Genomic DNA, 22,606 nt, shown 5'->3' with positions numbered 1-22,606 from the left:
AAAAATGAACACACCATCATTACAACACCTTGTAATAAGTTGACATATCTGATGTACAATTTCACACATGATTATCAGTGGTGAATCCTTTGAAATCCAAGGATTACACTCGCAATGTAACTTTTCTGCACCCTTGCATTTTTACCTGACAGATAGGAGGTTCATGTTTTAGCTATTTGACAGGTTACAGACATCTAATCTAACTAAACGTAAAACTGATGGACAACAGTACTCGTAATTTGATTCCTATCAAAGACCTATTCTGAGGTCAAAGCTGGAGAATTTTTATATAATAACCTTGCCTCATGGTTCACTTTTGATCTTTAATCAAAGCGTTACTCCGAGATTACAGGTGTTTAGAATTCTGTAACAGTTTTCAGACTAATCAATCCATATCATCTTCAAGTTGTCATACAGGGACTTTGATTCTGTCAGGAAAAACTCTAAGGGTGCAGTTTAGATACGCTACATGGAATATTGGGAATAGAATCCTTGAATTCTGAGGAGGTGGTAAACTACCAAATGCAAAAAATGCTGAAGCACACACAATATTTTCTAAACGTTTTGGTTTGTTCAAAATAACATTAGATTTCTAATATGATGCCAATGGGCCTTAACAGTCGCCTGGCAACAAGAAATTTAAACATGTTTCATAGGTGCAATGTTTAATGGGTTTAGGAGAACTTTAAAGAACAGAAAATGACACCAGGTTGGCCATCTTGGATTTAGCATGATTCCTGGCAAGTTTCAAATAAATCAATGGACATTCTGCCAAGTTGGCCATCTTGGATTTCAGACCAATTAAAAAAATAAAAATACTTAGCATCACCCAGTGACTCTGATCACCCAGTAACTCTGCCTGGTAGGTCTCCAATAAATCCATGGGGAAGATTCCGAAAACTTCAAAATGTTGATTTTGATACAAAACAAATTAATGCACAATGTTTCAAGATGGCTGCCAAAGCGGCCATGTTGAATTTCAAATAAAAAATGGCCGCTAATTTGTTGGTTTTCTTTCCTGATAATTATTTCACCAAGTTTGTCTTACCATACAGGCATTTCTGGAATATTTAGATTATCTATGTACATAAAAAAATGTTAACTCATTCACCCCTGAAATTTCATAATGAACTATTTCAACCTTTGAATTGGAGGAGCTCAAATGTGTCTTCAAGGGTGAATGAGTTGACTGTATATAACCCATCAATGTTTGGATACATAAATAACACTTACTACACTTTTATCATTGCACATTTATCTCATTTATACATCAACAGTGCACTCTCTCATAACCATCACAATAAATGTAGAGAAAACTGTAAATAACAAAACATTACCCTTTTACTTTTACTGTGGCAACAACAACATACTCTCTTACTTCTAATGTTGGTTAATAAATCCCAAATGAACATGTCAACGTCAATGCCATCATTAGAATTAAATTACTGTTACACCATTTCAAAATGTAAGCCAATTGTGTAAAAATAACGAGTTTACAGTTAAAGATTTCCCTGCAGTTGAAGTAAAAGGGTTTATCTCAAATTTATCCAAACCTAGCTTTAACAACTAAATTAAGAAATTTTCTTACTGTGTTCATACTTAACCTAATTTTCACTTTTACACCTATACTTCACTCTTACAAAAAATTACAATAGAAATTAATTTACACAGAATATATGTACATCTTTTCAAAAAAAGGCAGTGTAATTGTTGTATAATATTAAAATGCCCAAAGACCTATTACTTCAAAAAGGTATTTAAATAAAAACTGCCTTGTAAATAATGTATTAATAGTTAATCATGTATAGTCTATGAATAATTACAACTGATTGTGTGTCATACTTGCATTATACTGTATCAACCATTCTCAGTAATAACTTCCACACGCACAGTTTAATCTTTACAGTATATTTGTAGTACAACTTGTTCTTCACCTGATATCACTACATTTGTACATGACTGATGTATGACAGAGTATGTACCGAACACCCATCTACTGACAAAGCGGCAGTGGGTGCTCTGGAAAAATTCAAGGTGAAAAAACTCAAAAAACAATGGGAAACACTTCCATTTTGCCAGATAACTTCTCCTTTACAGATATACCTGTATTCTGTGGGCACTTGAACAAATGGGCCTAGGATTTGATCATTACTCTGTCAGATATACACCAAGTAAAATTTAAAGTCCAATGTTAAGTTTTGAGAATGCTGTATAACAAAAAGATATTTTCAAAATAGCACTTTCGTCTTTTTGGAACACATTGAACCGAGGTATATTTAGATAGAAATCAGTGAGACATGAGAACGACACTTTTTGAGATACTTTTAGCCTGCTTGCATTTTATAATTATTATATTTAGGGCAGTAAAGTTTGCCTATCAATTTCCTACAGTATACTGGGATATTTCTGTGAAGTCAAATATTTCACCTTTACCAGTAAAATTCATACAAGACTCGTGTTAGCTTTGCCCTTCACAGTGGAATTACTTTGCATGGTATGCTTACAATCATGCATCAACATGATAAATTTCCCTTCAATAAAGAGAAAGAAAATGGTGAAAGTGAAGCTGTGGAGCACATTTCCTAGGACATATACTATAGTTTGCTTGGTGAGAGATGCATGACCAAGTGACTTGTTATAAATTTATATTTTTCAGTCTCCCACTCAAAAACACACTGTAGGACATCTTTGCTGCAGTTTAATTTTCGCCTTCCTTAACCCTTTCACCACTGTAGACCATAATGGACCCCTCCATATCAATGCATGGTAGAGTCAACTAAAGTTACATAGGGGAGAAAGGGTTAATGAGGGCAAATTTATCATCGAGGGAGACATAATAAAAAACATACCGATAACATGCATACTTATTAAATGTGAAGGGTGAAATAACAGGGGGCGATTATGGATTTTACCAGCAGAAGGGGAAAGTTTGACTGAGCGAATATTTCTCTGTATACAGTATTCACATATTTGTCATCCTTTAGAGCTTAATTTTTACTATGACTTCTGCCAGATGTTAAGTCAGGTCACCCATATAACCTTAGTTTATCTGTGATAAAAGTTCTATGTTCAACTATTCAGGTCACTCTCAGGCCTGTTAAAACATTTAATTACATCCTTGAGACAGGAATTGAGTCTAAAACATACAGGCCAAAAATAGTATGAGAATAAAATTTAAAGATTCTATTCTGAAAGATGACAAAGCATGATATCTTAATATGTAAGAATAATCCTTGGAGAGTGAATGATAAAGGAAAAAAAGAGAGATTTTTTTTGTTCCTTCTGTTCTTAATTAAATTTGATTTTACAAGCCTTATCTATCTATGAGATCATTATTTCCAGGCACGACTTAGAGCTTTTCTGGAGGCTAATTTTTGTGTGAAAAATGTGACTAGAAACATCCCTAGAAGGACAAGGGATATAAAATAAAAGTCAAAATCTTCTTTGAGAACATCAAACATCCTGGAGGGAGTCACTCGGGTGTAAAACAGATCTGTGAAAAAACAACAACAGAAGATTAGATTGATGCTGACAGTAAAATCTGTCCAAGGGATTACCCTTATAAGAAACAATTATGGAACCTAACTAGACATTCATCTCCAGTAACAACTCTTCAGTGTATGCATCTACCGGGTATGCCTTAATTAAAAGAAAAAGTTTTATCAAAATAAGTTTTTGTTACAAGTCCTTTAATATTTGTTTTGAAATACTTTCAACAAAAAATGGTAAATGAATACTCTAAACTGATATTTTTAAAGCAGTGCATAATTTTCTCACATGACAAATGTTGCAATACTTCAACAACCTGATTTGAAGTACATTGAAAACACGTTCCCCACTCAAGGGAATTCAATGAGCACCAGGTCTGCACTTAAGCCACTACATATAGCATTTAGAACACTCACCTAGTCCATACACAAATACGAGAGAGGTCGACTCCAGTCCAGCAGGAGAGCTGTGTATTCCCTTGATCTTGTCCACACTGTTGTAATAGTTCACCATCATCTCTGTAGAGATGGGGATCTCGGGGATGTAGGGTATGGTACCTTCCTCCCTGTCAGACAATCAATCTATATGTTATGAACTTAATAAAGAACACTACAGCAGATACTGTTTGTGTGACAATTCCTTATTCCTAGCCAAGGCTGTGTGTACCCAAAGTGTGTCATTACAGTTATTTCTTCTGTCAGATTTTGGGTTAAAACATTCTTGACATTATAGAAATAAATTCTTGACATTAGAAATATTATCCCATGCATTGGAGAAAGGGAAATACGGTATGAGCTTTAGTCACATAAATATGATGGTACATATCAGAAACCTTCAACAGAAATCATCTCTGATAGTCATGTAAAAAAATACTTTCAATATTACCAATGATTCGTTTTTTCCTTGGCAAATGCTGGGGTATTACTCACATGGTTTCCTGAGATGGAATAACTGGTCGTCGAGGATCCAGAAGTGCTTTGGGTAGGGACAAAATCTTTCCTGCTGTCATTGCAACTAAAATTTACAAATAATTACAAATCTTACAATAACTATGTTTACAGCAGAATTAAAAACAGTGAATATCTGGATGACATAATGAATTTTTTGACAATTTTGTTATGTGGAGAAGTTAATTAATATTGTTTCCCTGCAGTGTTTATAGATCAAGAATTTCTTAATTTGGTTTATATTTCACCATCAATAGAAATGTACACTGTTGTATGAACTTATTGACAAATGTAGTACACTGTTGTATGAACCTATAGACAAATGTAGTTCACTGTTGTATGAACCTATAGACAAATGTATTACACTGTTGTATGAACCTGTAGACAAATGTAGTTCACTGTTGTATGAACCTATAGACAAATGTAGTTCATAGAGATCTTCATTAGACTCTGTTATTCCTCCTGATGAATTGTTTGTAATGGTCTACAATTGATTCAACAACATGTCATGTGTTTTGCCGTTTTTATGATAGTGGAAGTATCAAATATCTACTGTGGTCTTTGTTTGCTGGCAGGTAAATGGTGACTATAGCTTTTTGTCTTCACTTTATTAAAGATCTCTAAGTTGAGACTCTCACATCTGACTATGCTTCACACTTGTACTGTATTCAGTAGTTATTTTTGCATTCACAGCAGACAAATATCTAGAAAAGAATAGCTTCTCAATGACATTGCCGTGTTATTGGGAAGAGTATTGTGTTTTTGTTTGGTCACATGACTCCTCTGCTAAACATTTGTGTATCATATTGAGTTTGTTTGAAAATGGACAGTGTGTCTGCTTGAATTATTTTTATATACTAGTCACATAATGAAGACTTTGCCAGTCCTGATAAAACTCATCAGCCTAGTACAATGGTGAGAAAATAATGCTAATCCAGTGCCTGCCACAACTTCACCAGCCTACAAATCCAGCAGCACCCAGTGGTGTCACCAGCCTACAAATCCAGCAGCACCCAGTGGTGTCACCAGCCTACAAATCGAACAGCACCCAGTGGTGTCACCAGCGTACAAATCAAGCAGCACCCAGTGGTGTTACAGCCTACAAATCCAGCAGCACCCAGTGGTGTCACCAGCCTACAAATCCAGCAGCACCCAGATTTACCATACACTTACACAGAAGACTGCGACTGGTGATGCCTTTCTCTGTGACAGTGACGTCCATAGTTGTGATGTGGACTGGCATAATGTAGGACTGACGTAGAACAAGGGGCTCCCTAGGGGCCGTGAAGGAGGAGAAAGCCGAGGAGTTGCCTTGCTCTTTTCCCTCGAATAACTCAATTACTGCAATCTCATGACGACGGGCCTTCTGGTTGAAGTAATCATACTAAAAGTAAAAGAAGGTAAGTTAAAGTACATTTGCATGGGGGAAAAGGAAGTATCATTCATGATATGATCATGAAGAACTGTTTAATTTGAGGTTCACAGGCTAGACAATAAGGGGATAGCCCGATAGCCTGAGACTAGTGAAATCTCCAGCTTGATTAGTGGTAGTTGGATTGACTAGTCAAAATTTGGTATTACTTGTCATGTAAAAAAATTCAGGTAAGTGGACTAGTAAATTTAGAAACTACTAGCCCGACTGATCACTAGTGGTTTTATTAAAAATTAATTTGTAGCCATGTAATATGGTTACTTGATGACAGTGTCCACTGGCAAGGGGGACAATCAAGGGCAAAATGATGCTGACATCAAAAAGAAAATATGACCACTTTCTGGACATGGAAGCACAGAGCCTGACACCTGTAACAGTCATATTAATCTATAGGAAATTAAAATTCTTGACATTTATAAATGACAGCTAATTAACTTTCCAATCAAATGTTCATGTTACTTTACTATTGTTGATCATGTTTCCACCGAGGATACTCACCACCACCCAGTTCTCCACATGTACCACGTTGACTGGTCCTTTTGTTTTCCTGTGACTGGCGTGGAACACAATGTGACCAGTGATACTGTCAATCAGGTAGATATTCACAAAATTGTTGGAACCTTTCGAGAAAAGCCATATGTTAATATAGGAATATTATCACTATGTAGTTAATATATATTCAACAACTGTACTGAAAAAGAAAATTCTCTATCAATCATATCAATTAATTTCTAAACAGTGATGCACTAAATCTGGTATATAAATATCAACTTCACTGGAGAAAAATCATCAACAGGTATCTATAAAAATTATCAACTTTACTTAGTTTACAACAATCAGCTTGTACTTATCACTCTTGTTAGCACAAATGGAAGCATACAGAATGTCTTAATGTGGGAGAGTACCTGGAGACATCCATATCTATCTCTGAACACATGACACAATGTGTGACATCCCAAACCTACCCTTAGTCAGACTGGAAGCTTCCTCTCCTTCCGTCGTTACGACAACCAGGTTGGGATTCATGTACTTATACAATACACTCCTGTCTCCCAATACACGACCCTGAGAGTGTACTTGTTCTGTAAAAGACAATGCAAAATTAGTTCTTAATTAACAACACATATGTTTATGTTAAAATAAAGACATTGCAACCTGCTTCTTGAAGAACATAGAAGTTCACAAAATACTTTGCCATTGTTTTCTAGTCTAATTATATTGTTGAGAAATTCATCCAAACAATCACTGCCGTATTCCCAGCCTCAGACCTAACATTTACCAAAGGTGCCAAAACATTCAGTGTTAGCTGTTACAGCATCATCAATCTTAAATCAATTTTGGGCAATACAGTGGTGGACTTACCTAAAACTCTCTTGCCCACTACATTGGTGATGATCTGTTGTTTTTTCTGGAGGTTGATAGTCCACACATTGTCAGCTATGATATCCTGTAACATGGGTTATTGGTGTTATATGATATTCTGTAAGATCGATTATAAGTGTTATCTATGATAACCTTTTAACATGGGTTTTTGGTGTTATATGATATTCTGTAAGATAGGTTTTTGGTGTTAACTATGATAACCTTTTAACATGGGTTATTGGTGTTATATGATATTCTGTAAGATCGGTTATAAGTGTTATCTATGATAACCTTTTAACATGGGTTTTTGGTGTTATATGATATTCTGTAAGATAGGTTTTTGGTGTTAACTATGATAACCTTTTAACATGGGCTATTGGTGTTATATGATATTCTGTATTACCACCAGCATATTTCAAGGACCATTAATTGTGTTTTTCTGAAGAATTCCTTTATATGTTTCCCTCAATTTATTGTTAAACCCTTTTATAATGGCAACATGTCTTGCAGTCATGCAGTGTACCTTAACATGTTGTACATTCAAAAAGAACAGATGACCAGAGAACGTGAAATGGGTAGACTCAGTATTTTAAATCAATTTACATGTTGCCGAGTCTCCCCATTTTTTGTTGTCTGGTCACCTGTTCTTTTAAATGTTTTACTGTTATGCCAGATTACTAAATTCCATAGAAATCCATCAAATCGGGTATGCTGAACTTCACTGAACAAACCAAGAGCAGACTTGGATCTCCACGTCTTTTGTATATGTTTTACATTTGTAGGTTGCTAATCTGGTATTGTTAGTTTGAGAAAACAGGTTTGTTGTAGATCATGTTGATGAACCACACACCTACAAAATCTGGGTTAAAGGAAAATTACAGTCTGTGTTAGTGAAATAACGTTATATTTTTGAGCAATCAATCCGTAAAAAGTCAAATACTTCAACCTTATAATAGACAACAGACTTTTGATGGTGGTGGTCCAACACTAACCAAAAAGACTTGCCCAAAAACTTCAACCTTAAGCTAACCCAAAAACATTAATCAAATCCAATAAAGCTGTTTTTGGCCCCAAAAATATGAAAATATTGTCCAGTTCACAGTAAATTTTTGTTAAAATTCTGAATCTAAAATGTGTGTTTGGATGGTTTTATATAGATATAAGTATATTCCAGGTTCCATTATGATAGCTTATGTTCTTAGAGAGAAATTTAGAGTTTAACAGAAATGTTGCCATCGCCAGGAAAGGGACGCGTCTCGCTTCGCGACTCAGTGGCAGGCGAGACAAAAAGTAAATAAAATAAAAAAGCTGAATGTGTAACGTACTTGTTGCTTGGACAGAGGAACTCTTTGATCATTTTAAAATGAAGAAAATAAAGTATACAGTAGATAGACAAACATTGACATAACATATAAAGCATCATTTGATGGGATGATAATTGACTGATACAATTGACATTAACAAGTTATACAAGGGTAGCTGCTTGTTAACTGTAGGGAATTGTCTACCTTATCATGTAGCTTGGCCTTAAAGCCCTTCAGAAAGCCTGTCTGGGTGTCAGCTACATACATAAAGAGACTGGGTAGGACGTCCATGGCTACAGACATGAAGGTCTCTGGGTAGGTATGGATCTGAAATGGAACAACAGAAACTTACTGTAACCATACAACATAGGACTACCAACATGTATTCCGTCTTTGCGTATTGCAGAGTTATCTTCTCTTGGGAGCAGGTATTGATTGTTACGTCACTTGTTTGTGAGAGTAACGTCATCAATTTTTGAGAAAACGACGTAATTTTCTCACACAGACCAATGACGTAACAATCAATACCTGCTCCCAAGAGAAGATAACTCTGCAATACGCAAAGACGAAATATGGCTACAGACAAAATAGTATCACGGTATAGGTAGGGTCTGTAAACATTTAGTTGTTAAAGGCATGGTCACAAATAATTTACAAAACCTTGATTTATTTGTAGATTGTACACTTGTGTGTAATGTGTATCCTCTGTATGATTGCTTGATATACATAGTTCAAGAGAAATTATCAAAAATCATTGACTGGTTAACTGGCGCAGTGGTGCCTGGACTTCCAGTGCTGAACTCTACATTCTTTAATACTATTAATTCAATAATATTTTTACAGGTAAATTTCTTTATTTTAAATGCATATTTCAATCACTCAAATGGTAAAACTTTTAAAGTGAAATAAAAAACAACTCTTGAGATGAATGAGAGAAGCTATACCTGGTGATTATCATCCAGGAAGATAATGCCACGAAGGAAGTGGTCGTCCACTTCACCAATCATGTAGGCCTGTTTGACATTGTAGCCGAGGCTCAGTCCCCCGTACGGGACATCTCCAACAGGCTGACCACTGATAGGGTTAAATGCATAAAGCAGACCCTGACCAGTAAGCTGGAAACAAAGGGAGATAAGTCAATAAATTCACTAAACATTTTTTACAGGATAGGTCAATACATCAATGAAGATATTTTTATATCTACAAACTGCAAAACAAAACTTTCAGATCATATCTTAGAAATCGTAATGATCTTAATTTAACATAGATAGTGTAACATTATTTTTTCAAAAGGTTTCCAGGTAACAGAAGATTGCCTGTGTATGGGTAAATATAAAGTCAATATATACAGGTTTTGTGTCTATTAAATACCAACCCTGTATTCTATCTAACTGAAAGCAGCTTCTAGGATGCCAAAGTGTGTACATGCTGAAATTTAGAAATGTCTAGTGTCTAGGACCTCACTGACCTTGTTCTTGCCTATGATGACACACTGGGGAGGGTTGGGGAAATGGGCGGTGGTCCTCTGTACAAACAACATTATATTGTCCTTGTCATTGGTTCTGAAGGCGACCAATTCAGGCAGGTACACAGACCACTGGACATGGCCGTTAGTACTTCTCAAACCGAAGATCTGAAACAAGATAACAATTAATTACAGCTAGATTTCCTCATTCTGTAGGTCTGAAGTACTTAATACTGAGCTCCATCACTGATTCAGTCACTATTTAGCCAGTATATTTCAGGAAGTGTTGACTCTTTTCTAAACTGTCCAAGTAAGCTGGTTCTCTATCTAGTCACATTAAGCTGGAAACAGAGGTTGAGGGATTAACGAGGTTCCAGGGCATATTATCTTCCAATAGGATAAGGAGAGAAAGACACTGAAACTAGCTAATTTTCTCTTTATATAGAGCTTTATCTGCTAAACAGTTCATACATCAATTTGTTTAAAGAGATTACAATATGTTGAATTCTGAAGTGTAAAGCCATGATCAAAACTTCCATTGGAAGCTGATTCCCCATAGACATTCATTGAGTTCTCCTATGGGTTTAATATTCTATTGTCAAGAAATCATGTATATTTTGCCTGGATTTTTTTATCACACACATTTTTGTTTTCCTATGGTCAAAAGATTTCAAATACTGGAACCGCCCTGTCCCCAGGACATTTGCCAAAGAAGAGTTGGGGCTTTATAGGCAAGTGGGGTGTTATTTGCGTTGAAATATGGTACATAGACTTACCTTGCCAGCTCCGGTGACCACTACGATCATTTTATTGATGTTGAACTCGTCACGTGTCAGTTCCTCCTCCTCCTCGTCCTCTTCCAAAGCGTCAGCCTCCAGGACACTGTGATGGCGATGGCCCTGCAGCTTTTGTAGCTGATGGATGACCAGGTTCTGAAACAGACAGGGAAGTATGATATAATTCAAGTTTAAGTCTGCAGTAGAGGCACAGGAGTTGAAACCTAATGTTTCTATTGATGCTGTCCTGATATCAAAATGAAGTACAAGAATTGTTCAGTGCTGCAAAGATGGCCAGTTTTTGTAAGGGCTATTCTACAATGAGTTGTTATACACCTGTTATGATAATTGTTTTGTAGTATGACAGTTAAATACCTATCTGCCTATCATTCCTTTAATCAAATCAATATTTGATGGGTGGTGCGTCCTTTTAAAAAACCACTTAACACCGCTCCAATACAATTCTACATCAATCTATGTCTGATTAACAAAGGGCACCTGACTTCTGGTTCAGACAACATAAAAACAATCGAAAACAGCTTGTTCGGTTATCATGATATATCGGTTATTATGATATTTTTTCCGGCAAATAGAATATCATAATAAGCGGGTTCCAATGTTATTCGGAAACAGCCCTTATATCAAGCATTTCTGGACAAGGGTATTTTTCAGAAATATTTTGACTAGTTGGAGCCAGATCAATAGGTTTTACTCAATGGTATCATCTCTCATTTGACTGTCACAAAATGCAGGATTTAGTGTACTTACCTTTAACTGTTGAAACTGTGTAGCAAATCTCTTGACAAACATGCTGACAACATCCTCTGAAATGTGACCAAATATACCGTTGAATATTAAATGTAATATTTGTAACAACAAAGCCAAGTGTGCCTTGACAGCCCAAATAACTAAAACGAGCCTACTGACAGTACTTCTACCATTACGCGGCCACCATCAATAAACTCAGTATATACGTTATCTTCATAAATCTGGTTCTGTCTTCTAAATTCTAATCAACAAACATGAGCTAAAAGTAAACCAGTCTATTACAAAAGAAATGATTATTTAATGGTCAATATTATAATATGGTAGATATATATCATAGCCTTCTGCTCATATTCTATTTCAGTTATCAATCGTAGACAATATCTTTTCCCTTGTTTATGCTTAGAATTAAATACAAAACAGAAACAGAATAAGCAGCCAAACTCGTACGATTCGCTGTTTGTTTGCCATTTACACACCGACAGCCTTTCAGTCGATTGCCTCACCTTTCTGAGCACCAAACTCGTCCTCGTACTTAGCCTGGTTTTCAGACACTGGGAAATCCACCATCTCTACAGATAGTACAGATGCCAGAGCTTCCTCTCTCTTCCAGGAAACTCGTCCTACAGTGGTGAACAAGAAAAAATATTTAGCAAATTAAATCCCTGCCCACAAATATAGGGTGGGTACTCCTCTGTTTACGGACTATTGAATTTATATAAAATTTTGTTCACATATAAAATCTTTCCAAACTTAAGTGCCAAAATTTCCCACAAGAGAAGGGGGATTATTTGAGGATAAATATGGTATTAGATTTCCAATATGGCAAACCATGTTGCTTGCATGTGACTGTCGGTAGACATCAATAAGTAAATGTTTCATGCAGATGTATCTATAGGGCAAATGAGTTAATTGGCTTTTTGTCTAGTGGTGATATCATTATAACATGTTATGAAAACCTGTTTTTTACACTTTACAATGATGAAACTAATGCCGACTAATGATAAGTACAAGCCCTACCTGACTTTTGGACCAGCTGAAGGGACTGATCCTCAGATCGCACCAAAGCCTTGTATGCCAAGCGACCATTCTTCTTCACCACCACAGCGTCCAGCTACAAAACAACAGACATGTAATGTATCAGGCAACCTTCCCATAATCTTTATGTTTTTGGCTTAAAAGTTCCATAATTGTTGTATCCTTTCACATGACATTGCCACTGATCGGATAAGTCTCCCCTTATGTACCAAGTCTGATCAACCTAACCGTCACCATAAAATTTGAAGTCTGCCATCAGAGTGTTTGGTTTCCAGAGGAAATGTGTTGTCCTTACTTCCGCTGTGGATTTTCATTAACACTAATTGTCGGGACTGGAAGGCTTTGTTTCATCAAGTTTGTTGTAATAGAAGACTATGGTTGGCTTCCTGTGACCTCATTAATGTTACATCATGTATGTATTTGCATAGGACCTTCATCAAAGACCTTGATAATTTGGAAAGATTTCTTTTGATGTAGAGGTAACCACCACTGTATGTCCATCTGGAGAATTTTCGGCTATGTGAACTATGTGGGGCAGACCATGATTTGGAGAAAGGTGATCTTCTGGCACAGTTATGTCATCTAACCATTATTCCGTATTTGCATATTGCAGAGTTATCTTCTCTTGTGAGCAGGTATTGATTTTGGTTTTCTCAAAAATTGATGACGTTACTCTCACAAACAATGAGGTTACAATCCATACCTGCTCACAAGAGCAGATAACTCTGCAATACAAAAAGACGGAATATGCAGACCAGTGTTGGGAGTGAGGGTGTTCTATGATTTCACCTATATGGACAGATCCTAGTTCAAAGGGGTTAAGTTCTATCTCACCTTTGTAGGTAGACCATGGCTGGCAGGAAGGGTGATACTTTGGGATAATTCTGTTATCTCTCCTCCTGAGGCCAGATCATATCCAACAAGTAGTACACTCTGTAAACAGAAAACGACAAAATAACTATTGTGGAAATTATCATCCTTTAGTTTAAGCATTAAAACAAAAAGATTTAAAATTCTGTGAAGATATAGAAACCAACAAGAATTACACCTAATTAGATGTCTCGCCTGTCCCCGCTTAATCACAAGATTAAATGTGTGAAGCATTGTTAGTTTGACCCGAAGTTCGGAATTTTCATGTCAATGTTGAGTTTCATGACAAGAATTGTTAATTGACGGATGCATGGACGGACGAATGGACAATGCATCACCTTAATATGTCCCATAAAATTTGATTCTTATAAGTATTTATTTTTGTTCCTTTGTGTCAAGAAAATATTAGCGGGTTACAATTTTGGGAATCTCAATTTGTGCAAGTGTATTTGTGAACACATGGATGTTGTGTCCACAATAAAATATGATATAATAATTCCTAAACTCTCTTGAAAAATTCTTAATCTCAAAAGAAAAGCAGTTTTTCGGTGATTTTACCCAATTGACATTGACAGCCTTTTCCCAATTCATGCCCCGATATATATATATATATATATATATATATATATATATTTACAGTTGCTCTGTGTTGTCACTATATGGACACTACCAAAATAAAATCATTTCCTATGAAAGCAAAAACACACAGCTAAACGCAAAAACAGAACTTTGATGAAGATGCTGTGAAAGTCACTTGACCACGAAATATAGTGCACATTCAGCAACTGATGTATGGTTTGAGATGCACTATGTCTGAAACAACTACAGTCCAAGTTTATTTAGTCTAACACTTTAACTTTTTGAGATACAGCATAAAACACTTAAAAAACTTAACATTGATAAAGATGCTGCCAATGTCACTTGACCATGAAATGTAGGGCACATTCAGCAACTGATGCATGGATTGAGTTGATGTAAATAAGACACATCTGACATGTATGGTACAAGTTTGGTTTGTCTAGCACTTATACTTTTTGAGAAACAGAGCTAAATGCAAAAGCTTAACGTTGCTGCCGCCTGAATTTACACCTAAGTCCTGCTTCCTCAACTTATTTCTGAATGTTTTACCTGTTCGGATGCTCTCTAGATTGTTTACCTGTTTGGATGCTCTCTGGATTGTTCATCTGTTTGGATGCTTTCTGGATTGTTTATCTGTTTGGATCCTTTATAGAGTGTTTACCTGTTTGGATGCTCTCTGGATTGTTTACCTGTTTGGATGCTCTCTAGATTGTTCACCTGTTTGGGGGCTCTCTGGATTGTTCACCTGTTTAGGGTCTCTCTGGATTGTTCACCTGTTTGGATGCTCTCTGGATTGTTCACCGGTTAGGATGCTCTCTGGATTGTTTACCTGTTTGGATGCCCTCTGGATTGTTCAACTGTTTGGATGCTCTCTGGATTGTTCAACTATTTGGAAGCTCTCGAGATTGTTTACCTGTTTGGATGCCCTCTAGATTGTTTATCTGATTGGATGCTTTCTAGAGTGTTTATCTGTTCAGATGCTCTCTAGATAGTTTCCCTGTTTGGATGCTTCTGGATTGTTCAACTGTTTGGAAGCTCTCGAGATTGTTTACCTGTTTTGATGCCCTCTAGATTATTTATCTGATTGGATGCTTTCTAGAGTGTTTATCTGTTCAGATGCTTTTTGGAGTGTTTACCTGTTTGGATGCTCTCTGGATTGTTTACCTGTTTGGATGCTCTCTGGATTGTTCATCTGTTTGGATGCTCTCTGGATTTTATACCCACTTGAATACTATCTGGATCGTTTACCTGTTTGGAATGTCTCTGGATTGTTTATCTGTTTGGAATCTCTCTGGATTGTTTACCTGTTTGGATACTCTCTGGAGTGTCAACAGAATGTCCAGGTCCTCAACTTTAGTCACATAGGCAGCTGATACCTACAATCACAAGTAACAAACAGGTTGACAGTGAACAAACCTACTCATCACAAAACTTCACATATTGTACAATCACTTCACCATTTTAGGAAATAATGCAGATTGCATCAACACTGTTATTTTTGTCTACCCTTACCTCAATGTGATGTAGTTTATTTCAAATTTTGTATTTAATAATGTGACCCAGTTCTGGTCTTTTTCTCATCTATGTAGTTTATTTTAAATTTGTACTTAATAACTATATATCCTAGGAAACAATATAAGACTGATCAGGTGGACTCTGTTGTACATTCTGAAGCAAGACTTTCCATCAATTGATGGCAGTTCCTACCTTGGGCAGATCCTTCACCACCTGAACGCGATCTTTGCTGACTTTGAGGATAGCCATGTGGTTACCTCCGATACGGAGAAGCAGATGAGATTTGGCATGATCAGAAGTATGGAGGCGGAGCTTCTCCAACGACATAGCTTTTCCTTCAGCTGATAATCCAAGCTCCTTTTAAAGAAAAAGAAACCAATGATTTACTGAAGAATATCAAATTTATTATTTTATGAGTTTGTATGTGTAAGGATTCACCTTTATAGAATTTTAAGAGTGACAGTACAAAGAAAAAATCATTTTGCTGGTGAAGAATGAAATACTTTCTGTATGCTGAGATGCAGTTGAAACAAGTCAATGTCATTGAAATATAGTTAACCCTTATCTTGAAAGAATTATTCAGAAATAAATTTATATAAGAGGCCAAATAGGAGGCTTTTTATTTTCATAAAAGCAAAATACTAGTACCTAGTCATTTTTTAATAAAATTAATTGTTGTTTGTTTTGTTAAATACAAAGCAAAATATCAAAATAATGATTAATTCTTAAATTTTAACAAGGTATAAATTGTACCAAATTTAAAATTTATTCACTTTTCCCCTCAAAATACAGACATATTCAATAAAGTATTTTTTACTGATACTTAAGACCAATCGCTGAAGCCAAAATAATGAAAATACTAGGTTGACAATATGTTAAAAACACTATCACTTATCTCATAGTTAGTTATGATTTCACAGCCATAGCATCATTGAGATGTTGTGTCTACCTATAACACACCTGTAGAAACACCTGACCATGTACGTACCTGTAACTGAACCTCTACAAACAGCTGGCCAGATTCCAAGTTTAGTAGTTGTAAGTTGGATGAAACGTCATCGTAACACAGCAGGACTCCCTCATCTAGAGTTTCACAACTGTAACAGATAGATACATATCAGACTATCAATTCTTACGTATATATACAATGCCATCATTTAAATCTAACAGAGTCATAATTAAGGCAATGGGTACCACTGTATCAGTTAAATTCACATAGAAGAGTTCCACCCAGAGTTTATTGACGTGGAGTATTCTCCCTTCTATACAGAAGAGTTCCACCCAGAGTTTATTGACGTGGAGTATTCTCCCTTCTATACAGAAGAGTTCCACCCAGAGTTTATTGACGTGGAGTATTCTCCCTTCTATACAGAAGAGTTCCACCCAGAGTTTATTGACGTGGAGTATTCTCCCTTCTATACAGAAGAGTTCCACCCAGAGTTTATTGACGTGGAGTATTCTCCCTTCTATACAGAAGAGTTCCACCCAGAGTTTATTGACGTGGAGTATTCTCCCTTCTATACAGAAGAGTTCCACCCAGAGTTTATTGACGTGGAGTATTCTCCCTTCTATACAGAAGAGTTCCACCCAGAGTTTATTGACGTGGAGTATTCTCCCTTCTATACAGAAGATGAAGAAACCAGAAGGAGTTTTTCTAGCCCAAAGTAACTTCACCTTAATAGTTTCTCATACGCGTCGCGGCCCATAAATTGCACTGTGACTTATTTTGATATTGTGCTTTTATCAAACCTGTTTGGCAACACTAGTTAAGTGTGGCTTTGCAATGTAAAGGTTCCCAGTTTGAGTCTCACTTTTCTTGTCCTTTTTTTCTTTATTATTGTAAGTAGTACTATTTTCAAACAGTAAAATTTCAAACAACTACAATTCTGTAAAATGCATAACATGTGATTTTCATGGAATATTTTTTGAATAGGACTTATGCACTATTTCAGTTGTGACAATGGTAATAAAATAGTGTAACTTGTTGGTACCCTTGACTTGAAAGTTCAAAAATGCAAGGTATATTTGTTCAAAATGAAAATAGAAGTTATCAGTAACAGCCACCAGAAGGCACCCGTCATTTGTAGTTATAAGGTAAGATAACAAGACAAAAGGGGAATCGACTCTGATCACCAGGTGACTTACTCTGTCTCTTCCTTTATCCAGGCGGCGGGTACAGATCGCTGTTGCTTTAGGGTCCCCTCACTGTCTGAAGAAATCACCATAACGTGAGCCCCAGCCGATCGTCCGACTACATATAGGTTGCTCCCATGTAAAACCAGTCTTCCAAATACCACATTGTCCCTGGAAGAAAATAAAACAGTCGTGTAGACTGTGCTGAACAGACTGGATAAATGCATGCTTTCAACTAAGGGACATAATTGAGCAAACTAACCTTGGCTGTAATCCATACTTACAGAAATTCAAATTATCTGACACAAAGAAATAATACATGAGTCATGATATAAAAAAAACACACAAGCTTGCTTTTTTTGTAATTCTTCATTTTATATATTTTTTTCTTTCATTTAAAAACTAATGTGTCTATATTTTTTCTGTTTTCAAGTATTTCAGTAGATACTGAATCTCACGTTAAAAACAATTAGGACACTGTAACATTTTTTTCCTTTCATATACCTCCTCTCCCATTGTCTGTACGTATAAAAAAGCACTATGGTACTATGACTTACTTTGCTGGTAGCTGCAGTGCCCACTTCTCCTTGCCGTTGTGTAGGTTAAGTTTGTGCACTGCTGTTGGTGACAGTGCCAACACCTCATCTGAATGGTAGTGAAAAAACGTAACAAATTGTTTTATTTCATTATAGTACTTTTCCATTCAAATCCATTATCTAGGAATTTGAATCCTTATCTATAGCTTATAATGAAGAACAAGAACAAGTTATATTATGCAGGGCTGGACAGTAAGGATAGTCCACTAATCTGAGGCTAGTGAAATCCTGGACAAATCGTACTTAACACTACTAGCATGATTGACCAGTCAAAGTTTGGTATCACTTATCATGTTAAATAATAGATATCAGGGTCAGAGGAAATTACCACTCAAAACAAACTTTATAGCATTTACTTCATCAGCTGACTAGTGGCTTTAACTTATTAAAGCATTTAAAAGGATTATAAATTGCATCTATAAATGATAACTCTGTATCTTTGAATCTTATCCTATATTTCTAGACACTGATAATTCTTCAAGCTGAACAGATACTGTTGCCTTACCTTTACTGTAGATCCTTATGTCTCCTCTGTAAAAGAACAATTATTACTAAATTAAATTTCAATAAGTCACCAATGACCTCAATCTATCTTGTTAAATAATCAGTCCTATGGCAAGCCGTTTTAACATTTAATATTAATTCATCTTAAGGTAAAAAATACTTCATATTTATTTTAATTAAGCAAAATTCTTTTTACCTTACGTAAATAAACGTTTTTTTCATATTATGAACTATTTCACTTTAGTGAAAAAAGAATTTAACTTCAGTGAAATGAGTTTTATTGACCTTATTAGGAAATGTTTTTAACTTAAGTAGAACACTTTTTCACATAAGTGAAATAAAACATAATGTAGATTAATATTATCCACCCTCTCATAAATATTGTTGATATTATAATGTCACCAGGAAAGTGAAAAGTGCATTTGTTTTTGTAGGTTTTTTTCTGAACATATTTTTAGAAATGTTTTGATCCATTACTAAAAGATATAGCTAGAGGGTCATCAACATGCAATTGGATCCTGCTTGTAATACATGTACTAACAAAACAAAATAGGTTACCTACCTTGTGCTCGAGTCACTAGATTTGAAAAGTTCAACTTCCCAGTAGAGGGAGCCACTGCTTGGTTGCCAGCTCCTGACAAATCTTCCCCCTCCGTTGACTGTTACTAAAGCTGTAATATGTGTGTATAGTGTAACAAAGGGGTTGTTAATGGTATACGTGTATAACAAAATAAGTGTTATAATTATACAGGTGTGTAATTTATGTGTTTCTATTATACAGGTGTGTAATTTATGTGTTTCTATTATACAGGTTACCCTTGCTATTCAAGTGTAACACATCATAATTGATCAATAATTACACAATTCACAAGAACATAACATTATTGACACAAGATTTTACACAAACTTTACTTTACTATTTTTATATAGTTTATGTAAGATTCCAACCCTAAGAAAAGAGCCAGAATAAACTCCTCCCACAAACTACAATGGCACTACCAAACATTCCTGTCCAAGTATATATATTTTACCATCCCCAGCCGACCGACCTGCCCCATACTGTATGTATGGCAATGCCCACATGGAACTTAAAGAACACTGACTGAACATGTCTACCAGGAAGTAAAAGTATGAGGACACTTTAATTGACTTTATTGATACATGGTTCATGTGTAATTTTAGTAGAAATATCTAATGTCCTTTGGGTATACATTGTATTTTATTGTCATTTAAGAATAAAACAAAGCCAGTCTTGCTTTTTACCACTGTTTATATTGTAGCTGATAACAACGTCGCCAATTTGCAGTCACAATTTCCTGCCAAAACTGGTTTATATCATGTGATCTAAATAACAATATAATGATGTCATTATATTGTGAACTGTAATTTGCACCTTAGCTCTACAATGCCACTGTAAAATTGTTCTGATGACGGCAGGCCTAGCCTACCGAAACATGTCAACAAATAAAAACTCCTAATTCACGGAATCCCTGGTGTCGATGCTCCATCACTTACCTTCTTGTTATTTTTATATCAGTGAATTGGATATGCACTTTATTACTAACATACCTGTACATTTAGATGTTTTGACAATTTCTTACCGTTATTTTGATGGTCAATTGCATCTATTACTCCTCTGTTATCATCTTCCTGTATTTTTCTCCATGCTGAAATTAACATCATAAACTTCAGATATATCTCTAACACGTTCATTGTGGTAAATAGATAAATCTGAACATTTTCCAAGGAGTCCTATTATACCCCTCTTTGGTTTGTTGTTAAAAAAATCAGATATTCAATATTGTTAATGGTAAGCTTAACTCTGAAACAGAATTATAAAATGATGAACTAAAAATGCAAAGAAACATATTTTCTAATTCCTCTTTCTTGAAGCAGCACAAGCCTTTTAAAACTTCGGTCCCAAGCTTTGTCTTACAGTGTCCCACATAACACCAGAGTAAGTGTGTGACCCTTGCCTTCATCAGTTAAAGATTATTATTGAAATTCTAAAACCGGGCCTGAACGCGGGAAATTTCGAGCACCTCTTATAAGTTTAAATTTACAAATTCTGTATGTTGATTATTTTCTGATGAACTAAGTATTGTACTTCTTTGAGATTCATTTTTACTATCAGATGTTTTTAACTTTTACTATTGAACAATGTAATCATTTGAGCAGTTGTAATATGCTCAGTTTCTTTTTCCATATATTCCATCATTTATGACGTAACAAATAAATTAAAATCGCCTTAAGAGCCCCAAGATGGACGAAAGCGCTAGCTTAGCCAAATATCGTCTTCGTGTTTTGTCTTTTATATATTTTTACTGTCACATGGACATTAAAAACTACATACATATCTATATAGATCTCATAAGTTATAACAACAGTATGATCCAATACTAGCACTGGATCTGAACAAACAAATGTTGGTTGGATGCGTATTACTTGAATAGATATATGGGCAAAGTAATAACGACAGTGCAGACAAAGAAATTTGTCAAATTTTCAGGGCAATCTGTCCCTTTATCAAGATGATTTTACATACCATATGCAGATTTTTTGTTTAAATTCACTTGATCTCACATATTCAAGATGAGTTATTTACTATAATAAGCATATTTTTATCTAAGTAACTTCTGTACAGTATTGTATTATTGTTTCATGGTGACTGTTTTATGTTGTGATATGTAAATCTTCACGTTCCTGTCTTGATAAAGGGGCAGGACCCTGAAAATTTGACAAATATCTTTGCCTGCACTGATGTTATTACTTCTTTGCCCATACATATATATCCAACTAACATTTGTTTGTTCGGATCCAGTGCCAATATTGGATTATACTGTCGTTATTATTTATGAGACCTATACACACATATATATATATGTTTATACTAAAATGTATTGTTATCATATTAATTTAAAAAAAACAACAACAGAAACACAGATCAGTAAAGCATTAGTGCTTTCATTAACAATCTTCAGACGCTTTCTTTATGAATGATGTCAAATTATACATTAATTACCCTTTTATTAATGACAACATAACTTGTATCTATGTGTACCTATGTGTAAAGCGTCAGTAGATTGATAATGAACTTGCTAATTCGTTAAAGATCTACATGTTTCTGATTTTTTTATAACTTTTCATATACATATAATCTTTTTTACCAATGCTTCCGTTATGGCTATGGATAGCTGCAACTAAATGTTGGTCCGTTGCCACTAGAATCCTTTTACCCAAAGTAACGGACTGGTCCCAAAACAGATGGTCAATATGTCCGACATACTGCTGTCTCCTGCAACGTAATAATAACAAACATCATAAATACAGATTTTACAAAATAAACAATATTCACTCACGAACCCATTTTACTTTGTACTACTAAGATGTATGTGTCTTACTTATCTCGTGCAACTTAGTTTGATGGAAGAAACAAACTTAACACACAAAGCCTTTAACAAAACATCTTAGAAAAAAAATAAGTATATAAGAATCCGAGAATTGCTGGACAACTTTTGAAATCTCCTTCTCCAGTTTATATCTGCTGACACAATTCATTACCAGTAAAGCTCTGCTTTCTGGTTGAAGTTACCGGTAACTTTGTACGATACAAATGTTTATGAGCTGATTAAGTTTAATATGCAAGCTTCTATAAAGCACTGGACTGGGGAACACAGCTATAGACTTTGCTCAAACATTCATTCAGAACGAGATATTTATTTATGAGTAAGTCAATTCAACACCAATGTCCATTCAACAATTAACCATAGGTTTCGGTGTTATGTTTATGGATAAATTATACTAAAGATAAGATATTCACTATCGGGGGGG

General features: G+C 35.4%; 1 protein-coding gene across 1 annotated transcript in view; it reads right to left on the bottom strand.

Annotated features, from left to right (window-relative positions):
- Positions 1–2,811: 2,811 nt before the first annotated feature.
- Positions 2,812–22,606, bottom strand: part of LOC110460247 (ER membrane protein complex subunit 1-like) — a 20,208-nt gene continuing 413 nt past the window's right edge. The window contains exons 2-25 of the mRNA XM_021513061.1: positions 21,943–22,070; positions 20,377–20,442; positions 19,338–19,446; positions 18,777–18,802; positions 18,233–18,320; positions 17,688–17,846; positions 16,531–16,639; positions 15,735–15,899; positions 15,332–15,403; positions 13,413–13,511; positions 12,561–12,654; positions 12,047–12,163; positions 11,544–11,599; positions 10,776–10,931; positions 10,003–10,167; positions 9,479–9,649; positions 8,739–8,861; positions 7,231–7,315; positions 6,834–6,950; positions 6,367–6,488; positions 5,610–5,820; positions 4,419–4,503; positions 3,906–4,054; positions 2,812–3,493 (exon numbers count right to left, since the gene is read on the bottom strand). Of these exons, the coding sequence (XP_021368736.1) occupies positions 3,333–3,493; positions 3,906–4,054; positions 4,419–4,503; positions 5,610–5,820; positions 6,367–6,488; positions 6,834–6,950; positions 7,231–7,315; positions 8,739–8,861; positions 9,479–9,649; positions 10,003–10,167; positions 10,776–10,931; positions 11,544–11,599; positions 12,047–12,163; positions 12,561–12,654; positions 13,413–13,511; positions 15,332–15,403; positions 15,735–15,899; positions 16,531–16,639; positions 17,688–17,846; positions 18,233–18,320; positions 18,777–18,802; positions 19,338–19,446; positions 20,377–20,442; positions 21,943–22,070 (2,833 nt within the window). The 3' untranslated portion in view covers positions 2,812–3,332. The remainder of the gene's footprint in view (positions 3,494–3,905; positions 4,055–4,418; positions 4,504–5,609; positions 5,821–6,366; positions 6,489–6,833; positions 6,951–7,230; positions 7,316–8,738; positions 8,862–9,478; positions 9,650–10,002; positions 10,168–10,775; positions 10,932–11,543; positions 11,600–12,046; positions 12,164–12,560; positions 12,655–13,412; positions 13,512–15,331; positions 15,404–15,734; positions 15,900–16,530; positions 16,640–17,687; positions 17,847–18,232; positions 18,321–18,776; positions 18,803–19,337; positions 19,447–20,376; positions 20,443–21,942; positions 22,071–22,606) is intronic.

The sequence above is a fragment of the Mizuhopecten yessoensis genome, unplaced genomic scaffold, assembly GCF_002113885.1.
Source record: "Mizuhopecten yessoensis strain PY_sf001 unplaced genomic scaffold, ASM211388v2 scaffold10333, whole genome shotgun sequence".
Taxonomy (NCBI): Eukaryota; Metazoa; Mollusca; class Bivalvia; order Pectinida; family Pectinidae; genus Mizuhopecten; species Mizuhopecten yessoensis.
Note: the sequence above shows the minus strand (reverse complement) of the source record. Positions and strands in the feature narration are given on the sequence as shown.